The sequence below is a fragment of the Centrocercus urophasianus genome, unplaced genomic scaffold (assembly GCF_019232065.1).
Source record: "Centrocercus urophasianus isolate 14NV4802_14NV808 unplaced genomic scaffold, USGS_Curo_1.0 seq_10, whole genome shotgun sequence".
Taxonomy (NCBI): domain Eukaryota; kingdom Metazoa; phylum Chordata; class Aves; order Galliformes; family Phasianidae; genus Centrocercus; species Centrocercus urophasianus.
In genome coordinates this window covers 14,121,273-14,143,497 of record NW_024884142.1, presented here as the reverse complement: position 1 = coordinate 14,143,497, position 22,225 = coordinate 14,121,273, and the positions used below count along the sequence as shown (strand labels likewise).

Below are 22,225 nucleotides of genomic sequence, written 5' to 3'. Positions count from 1 at the left end.
CATTTTGGATAGAGGAGAATCAGAGGGGTAATTATCTTAAATGACTGAGTTATATACATGTCTTTTGATACCAGTTTGATCTTGCATCTTGGTCTATATTGCAAAGAGTGAAATTAATATCATAAGTGCCACCCATTGACTGTGATTAACCATAATTTGCATTTATTGAAAGTTGATTGTCTGCATGCTACCAGCTGTGAAATTGTGCAATAAGCAATAATTAAACAACGAAAGAGAGTAAACAAAACTAGTTAGGTGTGATTTGGAGCAGTGAGTAGCAAAGGTGACTTTCAAAGTTTTATTAGCACAATGCAAGAAAAACAAAATACAACCATGTAACCTATGCTTCAATGAGCAGACAGTAAACATCTGTAAAACTACTGAGCTCTACTAAAGAAAAAATCACACTACAAAATAACAATATAATTACTAAATAGAGACTATCCACTAAAGTTATGCAATCAGAGGCTTCAAAGCCAAAGGGACTGTGTGTGTAACAGAGCGGGAATCATTTCTGAGCATGTAACTACAGTTCACTACCTTCATTGATGAAACATTTGTTCTCAGTTTTCTCAAGAGGGTGCTCAATGGGTTTTGTTGAAGGTGTAGAAATGGAGGTTTACTGTAGGCTTATGCAATCTGCCATTGCCCACAAGGAACTTCGGGAAGGCATTTGGCTTTTTCTATTTTGAAGTACTACACTATTACACATAGTCATAATGATTTCAGTGCATATGTGTACAGAGCTGTAGCACAGCTACCACCCTAAAGCAAACCTCTAAAAGCTCAGTTTCCATTTGGAGAGTACCAATTAGTTATCTGTGGGAATACCTCAGCTACAGCTCACATATACTACTTTGTTCATCAAACATAGTTACAGGCTTTACTTATTGGCATTTTGTCTTGCCCCTGGGTTCTAGGTAGAACTAGCTCCTGATGGTGGTATTACTCTAGGTTTTGCAAGCTGGCCTTGATTAACTTCAGGTATTTTTTCACCATGTCTGTATACACTTACAGTGACATCTACTGTTTCCCCGCCATATTTGTTCTTGACATAAATGCTATATTTGCCCGAATCTTCTGAGGTCACTCCCTTGATTGTCAAACTGGCATATTTTCCTTGTTCCAGTGAAACCAAATAATGCTCATTAAGCTCGAGAGTCTTGTCATTCTTGAACCAAACCACTTCTGGGTCAGGGTTTCCAAACACAGTACAGGTCAGATTCAGAGTCTAAGGAAGTTAAAAAAGAAATATTTTTAAGGATTGGCCAGGTTCGTTTAAACAGAATATTCTCAGTATTACTTTCAGACACTTCTTACTCCTAGTAAATTAAAGTAAGACAGGTAGCATGTCTTGAGGACTGAAAAGTAGAGTTTCTATATTTTTCTCTTCCACTGAGATTTTCCACCATCTTACCAGTGACTGTGATGCAGTAATAGCCTTGAGGTAAGATTCTGAATACTAAGTAGGACTGCCAATGCAGTCCTGCCTGCAGGAGACTCCTGGCAACCCGTTAGTCTGACATGATATTCAGGCAATGATAGGTTTAAAAACAACCTTGAAGATTCCCTGAACACAGCAGGGAAGAGAACTGAGCAAATCTTTTCCAACCTAGGCCTCTGGAGGTTATTGCTCAAGATGACATTTAAAAAAAAAAATCACTTAAAAAATAGTACATAACATGAATCATCAGACGTTGATTACAAATGCTGCTGACTCGTAAAATGGAAATATTTTATGAAGACTAAATAATTCATAAAGGTTGTGAAAGTGTTGCGTGCATACTCAGTGTGTTAAGAGAATAGCAAAAATGACTTTGTCTGCGATCCTGACAGTCCAGGTATTTTCTCAGAACTGAACTAGGACTAAAGAGGCTCACAAAATTTTGATGGTTATTCTTCCAAATCTATATAGATTGCTTTCTGAATCCCATTTTGACCATTGTGTATATGCACAGATTTTATGCATTTATGTAATGATGACAGAATACATTAAGTAATCATTTCTGAAGTTGCACTGATTACTGCCTACTTTGTCCATCTTTTACTGAATTCCATTTCCACAAAATTCTTGCCTATGTAACTTATCTCAGTATGAAAATTTTATCACTGTGTTAAAAAAATAATTAAATAACTTGTACCAGAATGACCATCCCCTCACAATTAGTCTTTAAGATTCACAGATTCCTGACCAAGAGGAAGCAGAGAAAATCCATCCTTGTGCACATGTGCATGTTTTTTGCACTATTTTTTCTTGAATTCTGATGAATAAATAGATATGATACTACACAGTGAGAAAAAAAAAAAACCTGACAAATTTTAAGTGATTGGAAGTGCTATGCATACACAAATAGAAGCAGTTCTGCATATGGTGTTCCTCCAAAATCAGAGGGGACTGTTGAAGGAAGATTTATGTGCTCTGGGTACAACCTGATGGCTACCTAAGTGTGCAAGCATGATATCATGTAGTGATAAGTGATATCATGTAGGATGTAAAGTTAGCTAATGACCTATAGGAACTAATGTTTCTATAAAATATTTAAAGGAGTAATTTAAACATGAAAATAAAATGTTGGGAAATCAAACTAATTCTGATAGCAAATTGCAAGTTTAAATCTCATTGTCCTTTCTGTAACTTGAGCAACATTTCATGGCTATTACCCTCAAAAATGACCTCATTTAAGAGCAATTAATAATTCAATCATAATAATTAATCAAGTCTTAATATGTTAATATTAAAAGCTTGCCAGAGAGCAGATATATTCCACAGTCATTTTAGATCATTTGGGCCTGTTCTAATTTATTAAATTATAAATGTGGCCTAAAATCATTTATACCTTCTTAACAAAAGTTAGTAAAGCTTTGTTTTGTATTCGTATATTTGCATAGATATACCATTCCATTGCATGAGGATACCTCTCTTTTCTTTTTCTTGTTTTTGTAAAGCAACATCTCATATGTACTTACATGAATTCTGCATGGTACCTGTTCATATATAATTTACAGGTAAATTAAAAATTTCAGTTCTTCCTGGTATGTTTTGTTTTCCCTGATTTTAGGAATCAGAGGTATTCCCTTGGGATATTCAGTTATTTAATCCTCATATGGTTACTCCTCTTCAAACTCCTCTAACTTCTGGAAACTTTTTATGTAGTATTTTCTTAATTTAAGTTCATAGGCTTTAGGGCATAATTTTTTTATGAGGAAACTTCAGCTATTGTGTGCATGCAGTCAGGTTGACTTCTCCTGGCTGTTTCCTAACAAACACTAAGATGTTGGTCATCAAGTGTATTATACCTAACTTCCCAAGAGACTGGCTCTCATGCCATGAAGTGCCTTAGTCTATTACAACTGGAAGCCACCACAAAGGAAGGAATGGGCCAAGAATAAAATCGTCTTGATTTGGTCTAGAGCTGAGCAGCTTTCAGCATCCACTACAAGGCCTCCTTGATTCAGCACTTCTAAGGAGAGACTATATCTGGATATCTAGAAATGGCTGTGTACAATAAAATCTGGAAGAGCTATGCGTTACCCTTTCTCTGGCCAAGAGGACAGTTTTCACACAGGGTAATGCAGCTGTAGTTTCTCAAGATGTACATCACACAGTACACTTAAACTCCCCATTCAACACGATCTTAAGAAACTGCAGATAGTAAGAGTCACACTGGCTCACAAGCTGATTTGCTATAGTATGTTGGAGTAAAGTCCTAGATCTTTTAGAAGTCAAAAACAACTGCATAAAGAAGTGTACAAAATGAGAATAAACACTGTGATCCTACTTCCAGTGCATATTCCTTCTTTCCACAATTTGTGGATTATAAACTGATTATAAGTATGAGCTATATTGAGAAGACTGTGTTTAACAGCCATGCTAGATTTCTCTTCATAACAGTACTTTTTTCCTTTTTTGGATGCAAATCTATTTTGATCTAAGGTATTAAGGCACAAATAAATTATGAACCTCTTGAAAAAACACTTCCTTTTCATTGCAGTGACTATTTACTACGCACTCCTTAGTTCTCATACTGTGTGAACAATCATTTCCAAGTACCTCCCCTTGTGTTACATTGGGTGACAGAGTGGCTGTCTCCTCCCGCCTCTTTAGATTCTCGTAGAGGGCAAGAGAAGTTTCTCCCCTTGAACTGCTCTGGTCAGTATGCAGAGCTGAGACTCAACACAGATTTGAGTCTGCAGTTAATTCAGTCTCCATGTAATCAGGACAAAAGACCAGCACCTCTCGAGGATGACCTTGACTGCCTGAGATAGGAATTAGGCTGTGCTTCCCCTAACTGCATAGCCAGCTTATGGAACCTATGCACAATTAAATGACTACTTCTTTTTTCTCTCAACTTGCAAAATCATCTGTATTACTTCCCTCTCCCCACTGAAGAAAACATTTCATTAGTGTGAAATTTCAGCTGAGTGATTCATTGATAAAAACTTACCTTCCCATCCATTATAGTAACTACATCAGGCAAACCACCAATGACTTTACCACGATCTAGGAGTTTAAAAAAAAAAAAAAAAAAAAAAAAGAGTGAGGTTTAGTGCTCAATGTTACTCATTTCTTAATTATTTTACTAACATGGTGTCACACTAGTCATGATTTCTGTTTGGACTTCTCGTAGAATAAACACACACTGGAATTTTTGGCCAATTAAATATGAAATAATACAATTTTTACAATATTTTGTGTTATTTCTTATTAACATATTTTATGGTTCCCTCACGTTTTTAGCAGAGGTTGTGCTATGGAGTTCTAAGCTGATAGACACAACAGCCTTGAAGTTGCTACCAAGCTTGACAGCTTGAGTTTTGGGAAAAGAGCAAAGCAAAGTACTTTCAGCATTGCAGTGATATCTAAGATCAGAGGAAAACCTGTTCTGCCATCCTTTTTGTGGGCAGAAGCATCTTTCAAGGTACATTGCATCTTGTACCAGAATTCCAGTAGTAAAAAGCTTCCATACTATCTCTCTTTCAACATGTTATGTATTCAACAGTCATTAGCAGGTTATTTTCTACTTAATATGTAGATCCCAATATTCAGTCTCATTCTTAGCTTTCCTGTCAACACCTCCTTGTGTGACACTCAGATACTAACACCTAACAAAAACTCTGCAGATCATGGAAGACATAGTGGATCACTACAAAATGTGTAAAATGTGCAGTCAGAGGGTTTCCATTTGAATTAAAGAGAAATGAACTCTCAAATTACTATTATTATTGCAGTATTCTGCAGTAATATGTGATTTCTGCCATTACAGATCTTGGACAGGTATGGCAACATACCACAATAGATGTCTTAAAGAAAACACTAAACTAGAATGTAGAACATGTAAAACAAAATATAAAATCAACTTACTCTTCTCAGCGAAAGCAGCTGCCCTAAAATTGTTGAAGAGAGGAAAAAAATATGTAATGTTATTAATAAATTATTAATGAAATAATTTTCCTGTGATTAGATTATTGTAGCATTAAAATGAAAAAAAATGTAGCACTTACTTGAGTCGCTGGAATTCCGCAACGGCATCATCAAAAGCTGTAAGAAAACAGTTGAGAGAGTTGTTGTCTGTGAACATCATTTGCATTTTGGTCTAAGTATTTAAATACATGTCTTTACTAAAGCTTTTTTAAAAACAACAGCATTAAACAGTAGCAGAAGGGAAAACCAAACCCTGAATTCAGTGTCACTACTGGTAAAAACAGTTATGCAACTAAATTGCATATCATTTTGACAACAGAATGTCTATTTTTACTGCATTCCTCTTCTCATTCCTGATTAATTCTGTTTAATCTGTGAGAAGTCACCATATAAGTACGATCTTAAAAATATACCTTGCCCAGACAGATCAAGTGTGCGTTTGAAGGATTCCTTGTCACCAAAGATTTCAAAGGTGTAGTTCCCCTTATCCTTTTCAGTGGGTTCAGTTATCTGCAGCCAGGCAACATCCTCTCCACCCCCAATCTTCATCTTTTCACCAGAAGAAATCTTAGATTCCCTTGAAAAATGAATAGAAATGTGTTCAAACATTCTTTTCACATATAATCTCCATAGGAGACCATCTATAAAAAGTAAGACAATGTACTGTTTCCATATTAGAAATAAATTGCAACTAGTAAATGCAATACTTTTCTTTCCAATGTGAGTATGAAATACTTCGGAATCATTAGCTTGAGCTTTCCTTCTGATGGTTTACACCTTCATTCTCTCCTCATTTTTTTTCTCCCCACAAAGACATTTGTGTTTGTGTTGAACTGTCCATATACATCTGAATGTGAATATGCTGTATGACTTCAGAGTTCTAAACTCTTCATGCGCAATGAATAACAGAGTAACTGTGGAATGAATTAAAATAGTTCACTGAAGGAAAGAAAAAACTGTTGTTTTTTTTTTTACAAGAGGAAGAAAATGTTTACCTTTCATTAACTTCCAAAAAATATTAATAAAATAATGAAAGACTTACATAGAATGTATTATTCTCACATCAAGACAAAATACACCTTTGCTTGCTCATTTGTTTTTGAGATCAAGACAAGAAGCAAATTTTCTAATTGCTGATAATTAGTAAATATGTACTTTGAAAAAAAACAACAAAGTGTAGCATTCTATTGACTAAACATCACTTCCCAAGTATAAGAAATGCTATGTTAATTTAGATTGGTGGTTCTTCTGCTCCGTGATCTGTCCTGAAGAGTGGAAATAGAAGAAGCTGTCTAGGAAGAGTACAGAAACCAAGCTATTTTCAATGACTTGTGAAGTTTGCTTTCTCTCATTAACTAGAGAAAAGATTTTTTACTTCCCTTTGCCCAAAGCATACTTAACTGGATTTTTTTAGCAGATAAAGTCAACATTAGCTTCTCTTTGATCAGTTAATTTATTTGCACAGACATGGTTGATTTGGCTTCATAGCCAGTTTGATGAGAAAAAGGAATTTTTGTTATTTCTCTGTCTGTAAGAGGACTACATTGAGTTCAGTATATTAAAATACATACCTGGATAGAAATAACTATTTATTACAAAATACTGTATTCCCTACTGTGCCATGAGTGGATAATGCATTCTGGTTTCAGGTCTTATATTATTATATTTCCTGCTATTCATTATAATGGATAATTCAAAGCTAGCTGGAAATCTGTTTACTATGTTTCATGATATGTCGGCAGCTGTCTAAAAAACAGGAAATGTTCAGTCTTCTTGTCCAGGAATAATGTAATAGAACTCCATTTGAAAAAGGAACAAGTTTGGGGGAGTGTAGAGGATGCTGGTTATTTATGGTTGGTTGGTTTTAGTATTTGTTTTAGCTCTTCATAATAACTCCAGCTCCTAATCATAATATTTATGAAATGATTGAAATGTTATTTGTTAAAAATATGTTTAATAACACAACATGGAACATCAGTATGTGGGGGATATCAGCTATCAAATATAAATTTGCATGCTGATATTTCAATATTCTCTGTTTTTATGTTTCTTTGAAGCATATGGTGGAATGGAATAAGTCTTTGAAACTGAAGCTGATTGAGTAAAAGATAAAGGAAAAAAAAAAAGTTTCTTCTCCTTTTCATCACGAAAACATCAAATTTACCGAAAGAAGGAGAAGAACTTACTGAATACAAAGCTTGAGTTATGAGTTCAACTGAGCACCCTCATAGAAGTCTGTTTGCACTCCGTGAACCTAATGATCACTGACACTTTTCTCACATTCCTAACTGAATAAGACAATGTGCAGCCACACCATCCTCTTCCTGTCCAGGTCAGAACACTTCACTGTGTGTCATCTTTGGAGATCATCAAGGAATGTGAAAATTGAAAATACCTGAAGAGGTTTAAAATCCTTCAACATCCTCCATGCAGTTTCCAAAATAATAGAGGCCTAACATACCAAAGCACCTGGACACACATCTAACTCTAAATACACAGATGAATAAAAAGTACCACCAAAGTCTAAAATTAAAATAACATGAGGGTGAAAAAAAGTATTTGAAATTTTACAGCTGAATTCCAGTTATACTCTCAGCTCTGACAGATATTCTTAAAACATTTTGCACTTCTTTCCCTTCCTCTTCTGTCATTTTGAAGAAGAGGAATAGAATTAAAATATTTAGTGTGAAAAAGTTTGAATGTTGTGGTTAATTGCCTTCTTAGTACAAGCTTTTATTAAATGGTGAGAGAATGCGATTCATCTACTTCTGGAGGAGGATTTCATCTATTCATAGAAAAGAGCAACATTGGACAGAAAACTGTGCTCCAATTTTTAACTGTCTTTGAACCAAGTAGATAATACAGTGGAGGACAAAAAATCCGGCACCGAGTAAGAGACTGAAATACTGCATGTACTTTTTTTCTACTGTTACTTCTAGGTACTGGACAAGTCTGTCAATATTTCTTTTAATGTATCCACTACCTATGCGAACTGAGAATATAAAACGCTGTTAAGAGAAATTCACTCATGCTCCAGTTACTACAGGAAACACCAAATACAAAATAACAAATGTTCAAGACTATATTTTTCTCAAATAAATTTCAATGTAGGAAGGAACTTGAAAATATATTCTCATCTACCTGTGAGACCAAGTGACTTTCATTTCTTCATTGTAGTACTTCAAGAAACACTGGAGCCTTATTCCTTCTTCTGTGCAGAGTATCTTCAGAGGAGAAGCAGTCTTACCTATGGTGAAATGGAATATATGCAAATCAAGACATATAATGAAATGAACAGGAAACCGTCAAATGGAGAACCAAAAAATGTTCAAGATCTGAAGTTCTCAAGTACCATAAAGAGACAATGATTCATGCTTCTCAAAGGAGATCTGCTGATTTTTATCAGATGAAATTTTAGTGGAAGTTTATGGTTTTATGATCATATACAAATATTATGACTAGCAAGATCCTTTGTGAAGTAATCAGCTAGTCATATAATTGCCATAAAATAATGGCGCTATGATTTTAATAGCATGCAAAATTTATTTGAGTGCAATTCCTCTTCTTTTACTGGAATGGCTCTGAATTTCTTATTGGCATTAGGATCAGAATCTAGTTCTATCTGTATCATAAAGCTCATTTACTAATGGGAAGTATAAAACAAATAATTGCTGTAACATTGTCACAGTATCTAAACCAAACAAGCCAGGTGGAATAATACTTTGTTCCCGCTTAATAGTGTCAATTAGCAAGGTCAACTGCCTATTCAAAAACTTAATAACATGCCCATAAAAATGTAAGCATCATGACTGCCATAGATTTCCCACTTACAATAAAAATTGTCTGCCTTAGGCTCAGATGACTTTAGTATAAAAAAACTACATGAAAATCCAAGACAGCATTTACTTACCACTGACTCTGCTTAGTGCCAAAATTATATCATCATACACTGTGGAGAAAAAAAAAAAGAAAGAAAGAAAATGTAGCATCAAAATTTAATCAAAATATAGCTTTGTAATGCTTAGTTTAATTAAAGTGATATGGGAAATCTTCATATCCTCAGGCAAAGAAAACCATTAAAATTGTAACAGGTGTACAAGACAAATTGGAGACTACCTGTGTACAATATATGAATTCTGTGCTGTGCCAATGAATGTACCCACTGCATGCAGTGTCTGCCATGTGCTGGCAAATCTTTGGCTTCGTATCCTTCATGCCAGAAACAATAAAAGGTCATTAATTTGACAGTTCACATTCAGAGGAGAGTGCAAGGGAAATAAAAAATTACCAAATTCTTGGAGAAAACCATACCCATCTGCTGCTGGTAGCAGAGAATTTGGCAAATATAAACTTCTTGAGAGCAAATAGAATAATTCAGGTATCATAACAAACTTTTAAAAAATCACAGTACTGATGGGATGCTGGATGGGGAGAACATTATACAAAGTAATAGAAAACTGGAGTACTTTCTTGTAAGATGGAGAACCACAGTATCTTCTGTTCATTCCAGTGGTCAGCATAAACTTTACTTGAAAATCCTACTCTGCTGAACGGCGGTAATTCATTTAAGAGCGTGAACATGTTTTTCTCTACAACTCGGTCTGCTTTTTCACAGTTTCTGAATTATAGCTTTATGACTTTACAGTTAGAATAACAGTCAGTCCCCCCTGAGACTCCCACTTCAATATATTTGAAAGACTTGATGCTACGTCTTTAGTAGACATTAAAACTTACTGAACTTGACAAAGAGCTCTTTACAAAAGATCCCATATAAAATATGGTGCCTGCTTGATTAAAATTTACTTCACTTCTTGCCTGTGAGGGTGCTAGAAAGTAATCATTATAAGCAAAGTGTCCCCCCCTCTAAACTTGCCATCTGCAGTTGAGGCCTCAGTGCCATAAGGAAGGCACTGAAATACGAAGAACCCCAAACACACTTGCTAGCTTGCAATTTGCAAAGGTAGCTTTTGAACATCTCTTGAGAGAATGTAGAGATCATTACTTTGATACAGTGAACTGAATATTACCTTTTCCTGATAATTCAAGAGTAGAGACATCATGACCTCTATCATCTGACAGTGTTGCCTTATAAACTCCTTCATCCTTGCGAGACAGCTACAAGAAAAGCGCAAGATGTTTACTGACCGACTTGATATGAATATATTTGCTTAACCTCTTCACGCTTTTCTAAATCAAACAACAGACACTGTACTGCAATCGACTTACTGTTGAATAATCTTGCCAGAGATAAGATGGGAAAATATAAAAATATAAATGGCTTGTACATGTGTTTTTTTTTTTTAAGCAGCTATATCTAGGTTCCTAAGCCTAAACCATAATTCAAGTTCCAGTCAAATGCCTTAATAAATGTGGGTTTTCTTTCCTTCTTCCTCTTGTTCCATAAAGACAAACAGGATTGATCCTTATCAGCAGAAACTAGAAGTAGCTTAATAAGATGCGAAAGAGGGTAACTGCAACTAACATAAACTTCAGAAATGCCATTTTTATTCACTCAAATCTATTGTCTTTTTTGGAGTCATTATGTGCAGAGCAAGACAATGCATCTATTCCTTTTAACTTCTCAAGAATCAACTAAGTGAATTTCTTCAAGCAGCAGCTATAGTTAAATTACATGCTACTACAACAGTGCAATTTATTTTAATTTATTTAAAAACTTAAAGGAAAATATATACTTACTTATATTCAGGTTGGAGGCTGATTAACTGAATCTTACATTTATACAAGCCCACAAGAAAGTGACAATAGGAAAAGTATTATATAGTTAAATGACAATTAAAGACAGCAATTCAAGACAAGCTGAAACCACCCTCTCTCCAAAAAGTCTACACAGGAAAAATAAAGCCACTGGAAAGCCAGTATCCTATTGCAAGTGAAATGAAGGGAATAAATTATAAAAGCATGAAGACAATTAAAAAAAAAAACATTAAATAAAAAATTAAACTGAATGCACATTATGCTGAAAACTCAAAGACTTGATCCAGGGGATACTTCAGCAGCTTATTTTCCTCGCAAGAAGATAAATCTTAAAAAGCCTTATACCTTAGGAAATAAAACGAAGACAACTGTAAAGTGCTGGAACAAACTAAAAAATTAAGGAATAAGGAAAAAAAAGGAAAAAGAAAAAAAAAAAAGTTCACCAAAGGATTTTTAAGTAACTTAAGCAAGACATGTCTGAATCTGTAACAAAAATGTATACTCTTTTACTAGCAGTAACTACTCACTATCTAATTGAAGGGTACAAAATATGCCTTTTCTTAAAATTTTTCAAAAAAATCATAATAGCTGGAGGAGTGATCTGCCTGGCAAATCTATAGCATGTCAAGCAGAAGCTGTCATTTCTGATCAGTAGGTGATACTGTACCTTGGGAATAGTGAGGTGACATTCTCCCCTCTGCAGATCAGGCACCTCATCAACGTCAATCCCAGAACCATTCCTATACCACTTGAAAACAGTCTCCTTCTTTGTGTTTGCAACCTGCACAACAGAAAAAGGCACATAGTCATGGCTATATCCTGATGAAAGATACTGTACTATACATGGTCACAAAAGTACTTGCAGCATAAGAAGCCAATTTTTTATAACACATGTCAAATCAAGTTAAGTAAAAAAAATAAATCCAAACCAAGTCCTGTTCAGCAGAATGTTATTCCTACAACATTTATTTGCAGCACAGAACTGGTTGGAAGTAGGCAGTTTAGGCCTTCAGAGCACTGTCAAACCCTTAAAGACAATTCTGTCAGTCTGTTCCCTTAAGGAAGAGACTTGTCATCTGGTTGCAGTTTGTCTAGAGCTATCTGTAAAAAAATTAGAAATTAGAGCTGCTGAAATTTCCTCTGACCTCTGCATTTGCCACATGTCTCCAGAGACCTGTAACACAGAATCTAGACTCTACCTGGGAGAATATTCAGTCAATTTGTACAATTATCCTGGCTACATAAGCAACGCCTTTCAGGGCAGCACCACAAAGAGCCATTGAAATTACTATTCCATAAGCATTTGAGACTTCAAAATTGTAAGCTGCACTAAAAATCCTTTTTTCCACAACGTGTCCTATGCGGGATACAAAGACTTGAGGAATCCTACAAATCAGGACTGTCTCTTGATACAAAAGAATTTAACAAAGTGCTGTAAATGCAGAAAAGGTTCTTGAAAGCCAAAATTTTGCTGTAATAGTAGCAGCTGATCTGAGCAATACATAAATAGAGTACAGGTATACCTCATCTACTGTTATAATTTGGAAATATAAATTGTGCATTAGAAACACTTAAAATATTGCTGGATGAATGGCATAGAAGTACTAATTCAAAGAAGCCAAAAGCTCAGCTGTGACTAGAAACCTTGGCAATATATTTTACTTTTCTCCTTTTCAGAAGTACTAGAGTTTATTTAATGTTTCTATACTCTTTTCATTCCAAAAACCACATAAATGCAATGGTATTTGTGTGCCTAGCCTGAATCCCCAGTCACAGAATCATAGAATCCTAGAATCAGCAAGGTTGGAAAAGACCTACAAGATCATCTCTCAGAGAGGAAGTATTTCTCAATGTCCAGCATGAATATCCCCTGGCACAACTTGAGGCCATTCTCTCTAGTCCTGTTGCTAGTTACATGGGAGAAGAGACCAACCCCTACCTCACAACAAACTCCCTTCAGGTAGTTGTACAGGACAATAATACTGTGAGAATACTATGGGAAACAGTGTTGAAGGTTTTGCTATAGTCTTGGTAGACTATGTCAACAGCCTTTCCCTCATCCACCAGCTGGGTCATTCGATCATTGAAGGAGATCAGGTTCTTCAAGCAGGACCTGCTTTTCATGACCCCATGCTGGCTGGGCCTGATCCCTTGGTTGTCCTGCACACACTGTGTGATCTCCCTCAAGACGATCTGCTCCATAACTTTTCCCTGGCACACCGGTCATGCTGACAGGCCTGTAGTTTCCCAAATCCTCTTTATCACCCTTCTTGTAGATGGGAATCACACTGGCAAGCCTCCAGTCCTCTGAGTCATCTGGTTGACCAGGAACACTGACAGATGACAGAAAGTGGCTTGACTATCACCTCTACCAGTCCCCTCAGCACTCTCAGGTAGATCCCATCTGGCTGTATGGATTTGTGGCAGTCCAGGTGGTGTAACAAGCCTCTAACAGTTTCCACCTGAATCATGAGATGGTTTATTCTTCTCCCCATCCAAGACTTCCAGGTCATGGGAAGAGTTAACAAGGTTTTGGTAGATGGACATAGCTGGCAAGATATTTCTTAGTCCCCAGGAAGTCACTTAAGAATATCTTGAAAAATAACTAAACAAATGGATACTGGGCAGCCTAGAAGTTAATTCTTTTCTATATACATACATATATCAAGTGGCTTGCTTAGAGGAAAATACATACACCAATTTTTGAACCTTTTACATTAGAGGAATCTTACTCTTGATAAAGAGCTCTACAAAAACTCACTATAGAGATCACCAGATATAGACCAGATACAAGGAGGTTTTTTTTGCTCTCTCCCAAAAGCTCTTTTTTTTCGCTCTCACAAAAAAGATCTACTTTCTGGTAGGTCTTCAAAATTTGCTCACTATAATCACGTATCCTGCTGTTTAATAATCAGTGTGGTTGCTGTATGCATCTGACAGTGTATGGGCTCACAATCTGGCCCAGAGCAACGTCTTGCCTGAAAAAAATGAGAAGCATTTTACATTTACCAGTAACTATAAGGTGGCTATTCCGGTAGCCATATGACATATGTGGCAATTTTATTTGAACAAAGCCTGAAGGAAGAAACCTTTAACACTTTTCAACAGTTTTTCATCAAAGACTGTTAGCACTCAATCTGACAATAAATACACAGAGATTCAGACACAAGCAGTTTGCAGCGCTGAAGTTATTTGATGTTGTCATTGACTAAGAAAAGTTATCTTTTTTTTACTGTTTAGTCAGACACCAAAAGTCTTGCTTTCAATAGATGCAGTATAAATAATAGTCAAAGATATGCAAGAGTAGGTAGCTTCCAAACATTCTGAAATTTAGAATTTCTTGAAGAAAAATGACAGTAGACACTGGCATGTATAGAAAAATAAGCACACAATAAAGAGAAAATACATCAAATTGTCATTCAGATGGATAAATATATCTTTCTGTCATTCAGAGTCTACAATACCAATAATAAGATAATTAGAATTAAATTTTAAGTAAAAGTTCAATCAGGTCCAATCTCACAAAAAGGAAGTGGTACCAGAGGTAATGTATACTTCTTTAGATGTGTTATTATATAACACAATCCATATTTGTTTATTATTACTGTTATGAACCTGGATCATACTATCAGTTCTCTGCCCTAAACAAGCATCCAGTTCCCAAAGACCCCATTTCATGCCACAGACTTTGATAACATCCTGGCCAAAAGCCCTCTCTTGCAGATCACGTTATCCCTTCACATTATCCCAGGCTCTTTCAAGAGGTGAAAACACCCGTGCAAACTATTTTGCACACAGGCAGAAGGCAGAATCTAGAAGAGACCTGTGCCAAGTGCTAAGCAGCCTGTGTGTGCTCAGTCTTCTCTACAGGGAGCCAACTGAGCAGTGTGAATATAAGCCACCCTGAAGGATATGGTCTGAAGAGGCAGAGATTGCTCCTTGAGCATTTCATTACTGCACATACAGGTTGAGGCAGCCACACTTCTTCTACTTTAAACATCTGGTACCTCATGTGAGATAAATACAGACTTAATTGTTCAGCTTCCTCCTATGTATAAAAATTAATTGGAGTCACAATCAACAATGGCCTGAACCTAATGTCCAGTCACACACTAACAGTAATAAATATTACAAGGTTAACAGCATAGTTAAAATGATGAGTTTGCAGGCAGCCCACATCCTAGATTGCATTTAAATAAAATTTTCTGACCCTATGAAGAAAAGACACACCAATGAAAAGCATATCGGCCTTTCACAGTGGAATAAACAGGCTCTACAGGCAAAAAATGAAGGATAATTTCAGATTAATTTGTAGAGAGCTAACAATAGTATAATTGTTTCAAAAATACAATTCCACATGTGAACAAAGGGATAAGCAGAGTTCATGCCTGATGCATGTTGAGATTATGAAGTGCTGCAGCTATGTATTTCAGTATCAGCAAAGGTACCACATTAGCTAATGAGCTATGGTGGTAAAATCGGGGCTCACCAAGTGGCAGTTTCACCACCCAGGTCAGTTCTGCTGGGAATAAGTTGAGGTTAAAGTCCTCCTAATTAGTGAGCAGAGAGAAGAAATAAAAAGATGCATATGAATTACTCATAGTGAGTGATTCAAGTTGGTCTAATTAAAAGTCAAAAATTTATTCAAAAGAAATGGAGAAAATTAATACAATAGAATATGTGCTACAGGAAAAGACAGTGAAGAACAGTTTGACGCTTACTGAATTTAATTAACTTAGTTTGAGACCTTAATTGAGGTCTTAATTGAGGCCTCTAATTAGTCTTTCTAGAGAAGAGCAACAAAAGTGTAAACACATCAATTTAGAATGGCATATAAGACCTTAACAGCAGAAGTTATTCTAAATTCTGTGCACACCAGCTTTCAAAAGAATCAAATGTCGTTAGCCAAATATAATAAAAATCCTGTTTTATAATACTGATTCTAAAACTTTTGTTACATGTTTGGCTACATTTGATTAAATTATATATGTATATATTAGTAGAAGAACATCCAAATCAGAAAACAGTGAGGAAAGAGTTTGAACTGAGACTACTTTTGTGGAAAGAGGAAGAACCTGTTAAGGCTGGTTATTGCACTTAAATAATTTTATGGCTCACAGTTATTATAAGATTGGATTATCCATTCACAAATACAGACTGGGTGGAGAATGACTTGAGAGCAGCCCTGAGGAGAAAGATCTGGGGGAAAAGAAAGACTCAACATGATCCAGCAGTGTGCGCTTGCAGCCCAGAAGGCCAACTGGAAGAGAGTAGATTTTGACTCATTTTACTGCTGGAAATGTCAGAAAGTGTAGTTTTAAACGTGTCTAAGAAGATTTAATTTCAAAAACATCAAAATCTTTCATTGCATTTTTCTCCTCAACTATTAAGCAACACATTCTAAAAAATATTTCAAGAGTATTTCCTCACCTTACAAACAAGCAGAACTTCACATTCTTCTGTAACTTCCCAATATAGAAACTTTGAGAAGTGGGGACCTAAGAAACAAAATAGTCTTAAATCTTATGTTGTAGAAGGAAGGAAAGGATATCTGACAGTTCTAGTAAAAGAACCAAAAATAATAATAATTACATTCTAGCATCCCTATATCAGAATGATTCAGGGCACTCCTGAATGCACAAAGGGAAAAGTCCTGCAATAAGTATTCACTGTATTAGCCCATGTGTCTAACGTACCAATTTAATCCTGAGTAAATGTAAAAAGGTGAGTGACACAAACAAGCTTGCTAAATATGTTCATGCTCAATTTCCAAGTAAGCATGGGAAAGAAACAAAATAGTTGCAATTAAGATGCTTCATTGAATCAGGTGGAACTTGATAACGGACAAATGCAAGTCTGATACTCTGACACTCAACCAATTGAGTATTTGAAGCCAAAATACCATGCCAGACAATTTTTGTCTAAATTATTTGAAGTCTGAAAACATTCCTGTTCCCCATTGTTGTTCCAAATCCAAATATATATGCCCTAAGAAAATTTATTGATATGTTTAGTCCTTTTGAAGTTGTGGTTACTCATATCAGTAAATTCATGAATATGTTTTCCTTTCTGTAGGATCAGAGCCTGTAATTGCTATACTCACATCTGAAATATGGCAAATTTCTAGACTTTTGCTTAGATCATTGAGAACTGAAACTCATGTGAGTTTATGCAGTAAACAGAATAATTAATTTTTTTAAGATAGAATATAACAATTACAGTACTTACTCAGAGAACTTTACCTAAGCTGTATAGAATAAATTATTTGTAATTATTGTCATTACATCCATTCTAAAAGTCATGTTATTGCCAAGTAAAAATTACAAACTAGAGCTCAAACTCAATTCCTTCAGCATTTCACAGTGATAGAATTCTGAATTAGCTATCTAGTAGTAATTCTTACTTATAGCTCAAAAAAAATTACAAAACGTACCTAACAAACTGTAAACATCTAACAACTATATAACAAATACACATACATTTGGTTCCTGAAATTTGCCTGGATAGAATCCACAGGATTAGGCTTTTAATCTTCCTTGTCTGACTCTGTGCTGGCAGCTCTTCTGTCAATTATAATGAAGTGACAACTTGTGTGCTTATATCAAAACATGCTGAAGTGTTTTGCTTTTTCAGAGCCTACAATAAACACTCTTCTTATGAATATTCAGCAAATATAACCTCTTATACAGATTTCCACTACTTAATGAAAATAATGTCACAATTTGCAAGTTTTAAATGACAATGTTGGAAAATAAGATCTATATCCAGCAAGAGTTCAATATCCTCTCCAACTGTGCAGCATACTCATCTTCTAATGATGTTGTATGAAAGTTAAAAGCACCTGTTATTCACCAGGAATGCATCATTAGGTGCAAAATGGGCCTAAAGTCACCGATCTACTCTCTTACCTTGCTTCCTGAGGAATTCCTTTCTCTGGAGCTCAGACTCAGCCAATACCGTCTTAAATGCTGAATTTTAGAAGAGGTGAATGAATAATCAGTTAGTCATAAAGGTACTCAAGGAACAATTGAAGTTTATTTCTTCACATGAGTCAAAGTTTTAATTTTTCACTGAACTTACCATCTCCAATGAGAACTAATGAAGACTGATTTTTGGCCTTTCCATCTTGAATCTGTACTGTGTAGGTACCTTCATTGTCAATTGTGAATTTGTCCATCACCATTTCTATAATGCCATTTGAAAGGTCACAACTTATCTTGTGCCTCTGAAATAAACAAGTAATAACTTTACTGTATTGTTAAGTACTTATGATTTCCTACCAAACAAGACGTGTTTGGTAACTCCACTTTCACACTTCATTATTTTTATTTCCTTTTAATTGTGTACTATGAGAACAGGATCATGATTGAGTTCACTGTTGTCGAACAAGGTCCCAGTGATGGTGGAAACCTCTGTGTGCTGCTGCATTTGGAACCCTCAAATCATAATAATATGGATGTTTTACATTTAAAAATAATAGTTTATTGCACTATAAATGTTTAGAGATATGCCTCCACAGCCAGCTACATTACAGCTTCCAGTTCAACAAAGGGTTTTCCTAGTTTGAAGCAATATTCCTAGCAAATTCCACAGGTAGCTGGAATATTTTATTTATAGGTACAGATGCAGAACTTCATGTACCCTGTAAATGAATCTTCAGAACAAATTCAGGCCATTATAACCACTAAGCACTTTCTGAGGTATATGTGGCAGCTTTATACTGGATCTTTTCTTACTTAAAAATATACATTTAGGGAGAGTATAATAATTTGCTCATCTTATGCTATGAATTCTTTCCAGAGAAGCCCAAAGACTAAGACCATGACTGAGAACTTGTAACTTGTGTTTTCCTTGTTCAGATGTAACTGAACTGCCAGGAACTAAAATGATCAGCAAAGTTCAGCAAAGGAGAATTAGATTTCTGTCAAAACATCTAGCTACCCCCTATAGTCATTGGAGAACACTGAAAATACCAAATAACAACTTAAATTTTAAATGATTAAAATGATTTCACTGTTAATGTCTTTTTAATGGGTGCTTTCTATTAAACATTCTAGAAAGATAACATTCTAGAAAGATTTCTTAGCAGGAATCTTGAAGAAAACAGAAACTACAAACTACAAGCAAAACTTGACAATAATCGAAAAATGTTTATTGAATTTACAGGTAATATTTTAGATATAAACATGATTTCCTAAGTAATATCCTCTTTCACTCAGTGAGTAATAAATATGAGGACTGTGCATACTACTAACAGTGATACTGCTTGAATCTCAATTACAAAATTCCAAAAGGAAAACAACAATAATTCACAGAATTTATTTGGTGAATATTTTGGGGTGACAAATGTGGTCAAGGATACTACACACTAACTCTTCGATTCATGAGGGGACAGAAGAGTATCACACACTCAGAGTTCTGTGCAATAAATTACTATACGCTCTGTAGCTGCTGTAAGAGACAAGAGACCTTATGAATATTTTGATTAACCTTCTTCTTGGAATCCAAAACCAGAAATAGTTAAAGGCCAGAAGCAGGCAAAGTTTAATAAATGGGAAGGAAGAAGGAAGAAAATGAAATCTAATCGAAATACCACTTGTTATCCTATCTGGGAACAATTCCTTAAGTGGAAGAAACTTCAAATACTGATCTAGAATAAGAAAGATTGACTCCACAGATGTCTTCAGCTTTAAGGAATGCCTCCTGAACAGATGCAGGACTTAATGCGATGTTGCAAAGTATGCCCACTCACTTACTGCTTGCTTGGTACACTAAATTACCAACTGGGAACAACCTGTCAAAGCAGTCATCTGAAGAACAGTGGTAAGGCTGAGAGAATCTGCCACTGTTGCAGCTACTGAAGATACGTATGTATAGCTTAGGCAGAGCAAGATGGCTACCATTTATTACTTATTTATAATTATTTATTATTATTATTTATTCAAACATACCAGTCGCACAAAAAAAAATTATATCAATTTCAATTATATCAATATATTAATTTCAACTTGTAAAATGGTGTCAAGTTTGTAACTTAAAAAAAAAAAAAGAAAATCTAATAAATAGTAATTATAAACGGTAAGGTATTACAGAACACCTGAAAAAGGGTGAGTCAAAAGTACATAGAGGACTGAAATGAAAACAAGACAAACTCTGTAAATTCTGTAAAGGAAATAAAATAGAAAGCCATTTTTCAATATAATAGAAAAAATATACAGCCACTAAAAATACGGCATAAATCCATTCATGTCTTTTCACTCCCCTTATTCTTAAAACAGAAAAATCAGGAAAAGAACAAATGTGATCATGAAATAACAAAATAATCTTAAAATAGATTAAGAAAGTAGGACTAGATGACCTCGGTCCAGGTTTGTACTGAACAGTGCTGATGCCTGCTCTCTTCTAAAAAATTCTCAATAAGGAATACTGAGATTTGGAAATGAAAGGAACTGAGCAGAGTTCATAAGGTAATTATGGGCTCCTGAAAATATGAAAAGCGTTAGGAAGAGATGGTAATCAATTAGAAAGGAAGGGAATGTGTAAACGTGAGAGATTTATTTCTCTTATCTAGGGCTCTGTGCAAAGCGAATTGTTCCCAAACAATTATGATGTAGCATAACCAAAAATTAGAGCTAGGACTGTTTGTAAAATATTTAACAGGATGGTGCCAGGAAACATTCTTTAAAAATGTATTATCATTGATGGAAATACAGATAGACTAATCTAGTTTAAATCTTTGTTAGGTAACTGAGGAATGAAGAAAAAAATATCAGAATTAAACAAAGCAGTAGCCAACAGATCAATTTGAATAACTAATGATTAGAGGGAAGAGACTGAGGTATGCCATTTGCCTAAAATAACAAGGGTAAAGGCTTTTATAATTGGACATGCATTTTCAAATATATATTAAAAGATATCATATGAAAAGATAAGACAATAAGAAAAGTAAGTAGAAAAATTACTTATTTAAGTACTGATATATAAGACTGGACTCTATTGGCCAGTAGAGACAGCTGAAAAAAGAGAGCTAATAACAGCAGCAACCTCTCAAGAAATGCAAATTCAAACTCTCTCTTATACTCTCTTGCCCACAGAAGTCAAGGACAACACTCGCATTCATTTAATGAGTTTCCAGGGAGAATGTTAAATTGAGGTTTTCCAGAAGCAGAACAAAAAAAAAAAAAACAAGGTGAATATTTTAATCTGATCCTTTATCACATCCCCCCAAAATATTTTCACACTTTGGGTAAAGAAAAAGTTTTTAAAAGATTTAAACGATAGTTGATTGATTAATTGAGACCTAGTCTGTTCCATTTTCACATTATTTCAAAATCTTACAGAAACTGTTCTCTGGGTAGGACCTAAAGGAAAAAAATTATCATTTTATTCAGTGTCAAGAATCAGACTACAATTCACCAGCACAACGGTCTGTTGAACATGTTCAGTGACTATAGCCCAGTCTCCAGGCAGGTTTTAAAGTGTAATTAGGCTTCTAACTATTGCCATTATGCAGCAAGATGAAGTTCAATGATTTTATGGGCACCATAAATACGGGGCTTTTATGTGACTTTCCGCAAAAATATCATCAATCTCCAAAAGTAAATGTCACCTATGGGTTACTAATTAAAAAGGTGAAATAAAGCAGCTCCACTTCTACACTCTCCTTCTGATGTCAATGCTTTCAAAACATATGTGATCTAAAAATAGCTTATTCTGATCCACTGAGACTGCCAAAACATAATATTGCCATTTCAATGCATTCTCATCACTAAATTCAGGTTTTCAGTGCTAGAGTTTATTATTTCTTGAAGTAAGAAATACAGAGGAGCATTCTGCTTAGAAAGCAAGTCTATCATTAAAGGAAATGCTTCTTGTTTTTCAGTGGTATAAAAATGCTGATAAGTTCCTCTGGCCAAAAACAGGATTTGTAACCTCAAGAATAAACTGAATTTTTCAACTAGATGTACTGTACATGTATTTCTTACAGGAAAAGATATTTCCAGTGCTGAACATTATGGCCAGTAGATGAACCATATTACAGGCCCACAAGGACATGACCTTGCTTTCTTCACAGCCCAATCTTTTTAG

General features: G+C 35.1%; 1 protein-coding gene across 1 annotated transcript in view; it reads right to left on the bottom strand.

Moving 5' to 3' along the window:
* Window positions 1-875: 875 nt before the first annotated feature.
* Window positions 876-22,225, bottom strand: part of MYOM2 (myomesin 2) — a 66,035-nt gene continuing 44,685 nt past the window's right edge. The window contains exons 25-36 of the mRNA XM_042820900.1: window positions 18,218-18,362; window positions 18,046-18,105; window positions 16,568-16,635; window positions 11,805-11,918; window positions 10,450-10,537; window positions 9,333-9,371; window positions 8,564-8,669; window positions 5,836-5,999; window positions 5,503-5,539; window positions 5,363-5,385; window positions 4,446-4,501; window positions 876-1,231 (exon numbers count right to left, since the gene is read on the bottom strand). Coding sequence (XP_042676834.1) covers window positions 917-1,231; window positions 4,446-4,501; window positions 5,363-5,385; window positions 5,503-5,539; window positions 5,836-5,999; window positions 8,564-8,669; window positions 9,333-9,371; window positions 10,450-10,537; window positions 11,805-11,918; window positions 16,568-16,635; window positions 18,046-18,105; window positions 18,218-18,362 — 1,215 coding nt within the window. The 3' untranslated portion in view covers window positions 876-916. The remainder of the gene's footprint in view (window positions 1,232-4,445; window positions 4,502-5,362; window positions 5,386-5,502; window positions 5,540-5,835; window positions 6,000-8,563; window positions 8,670-9,332; window positions 9,372-10,449; window positions 10,538-11,804; window positions 11,919-16,567; window positions 16,636-18,045; window positions 18,106-18,217; window positions 18,363-22,225) is intronic.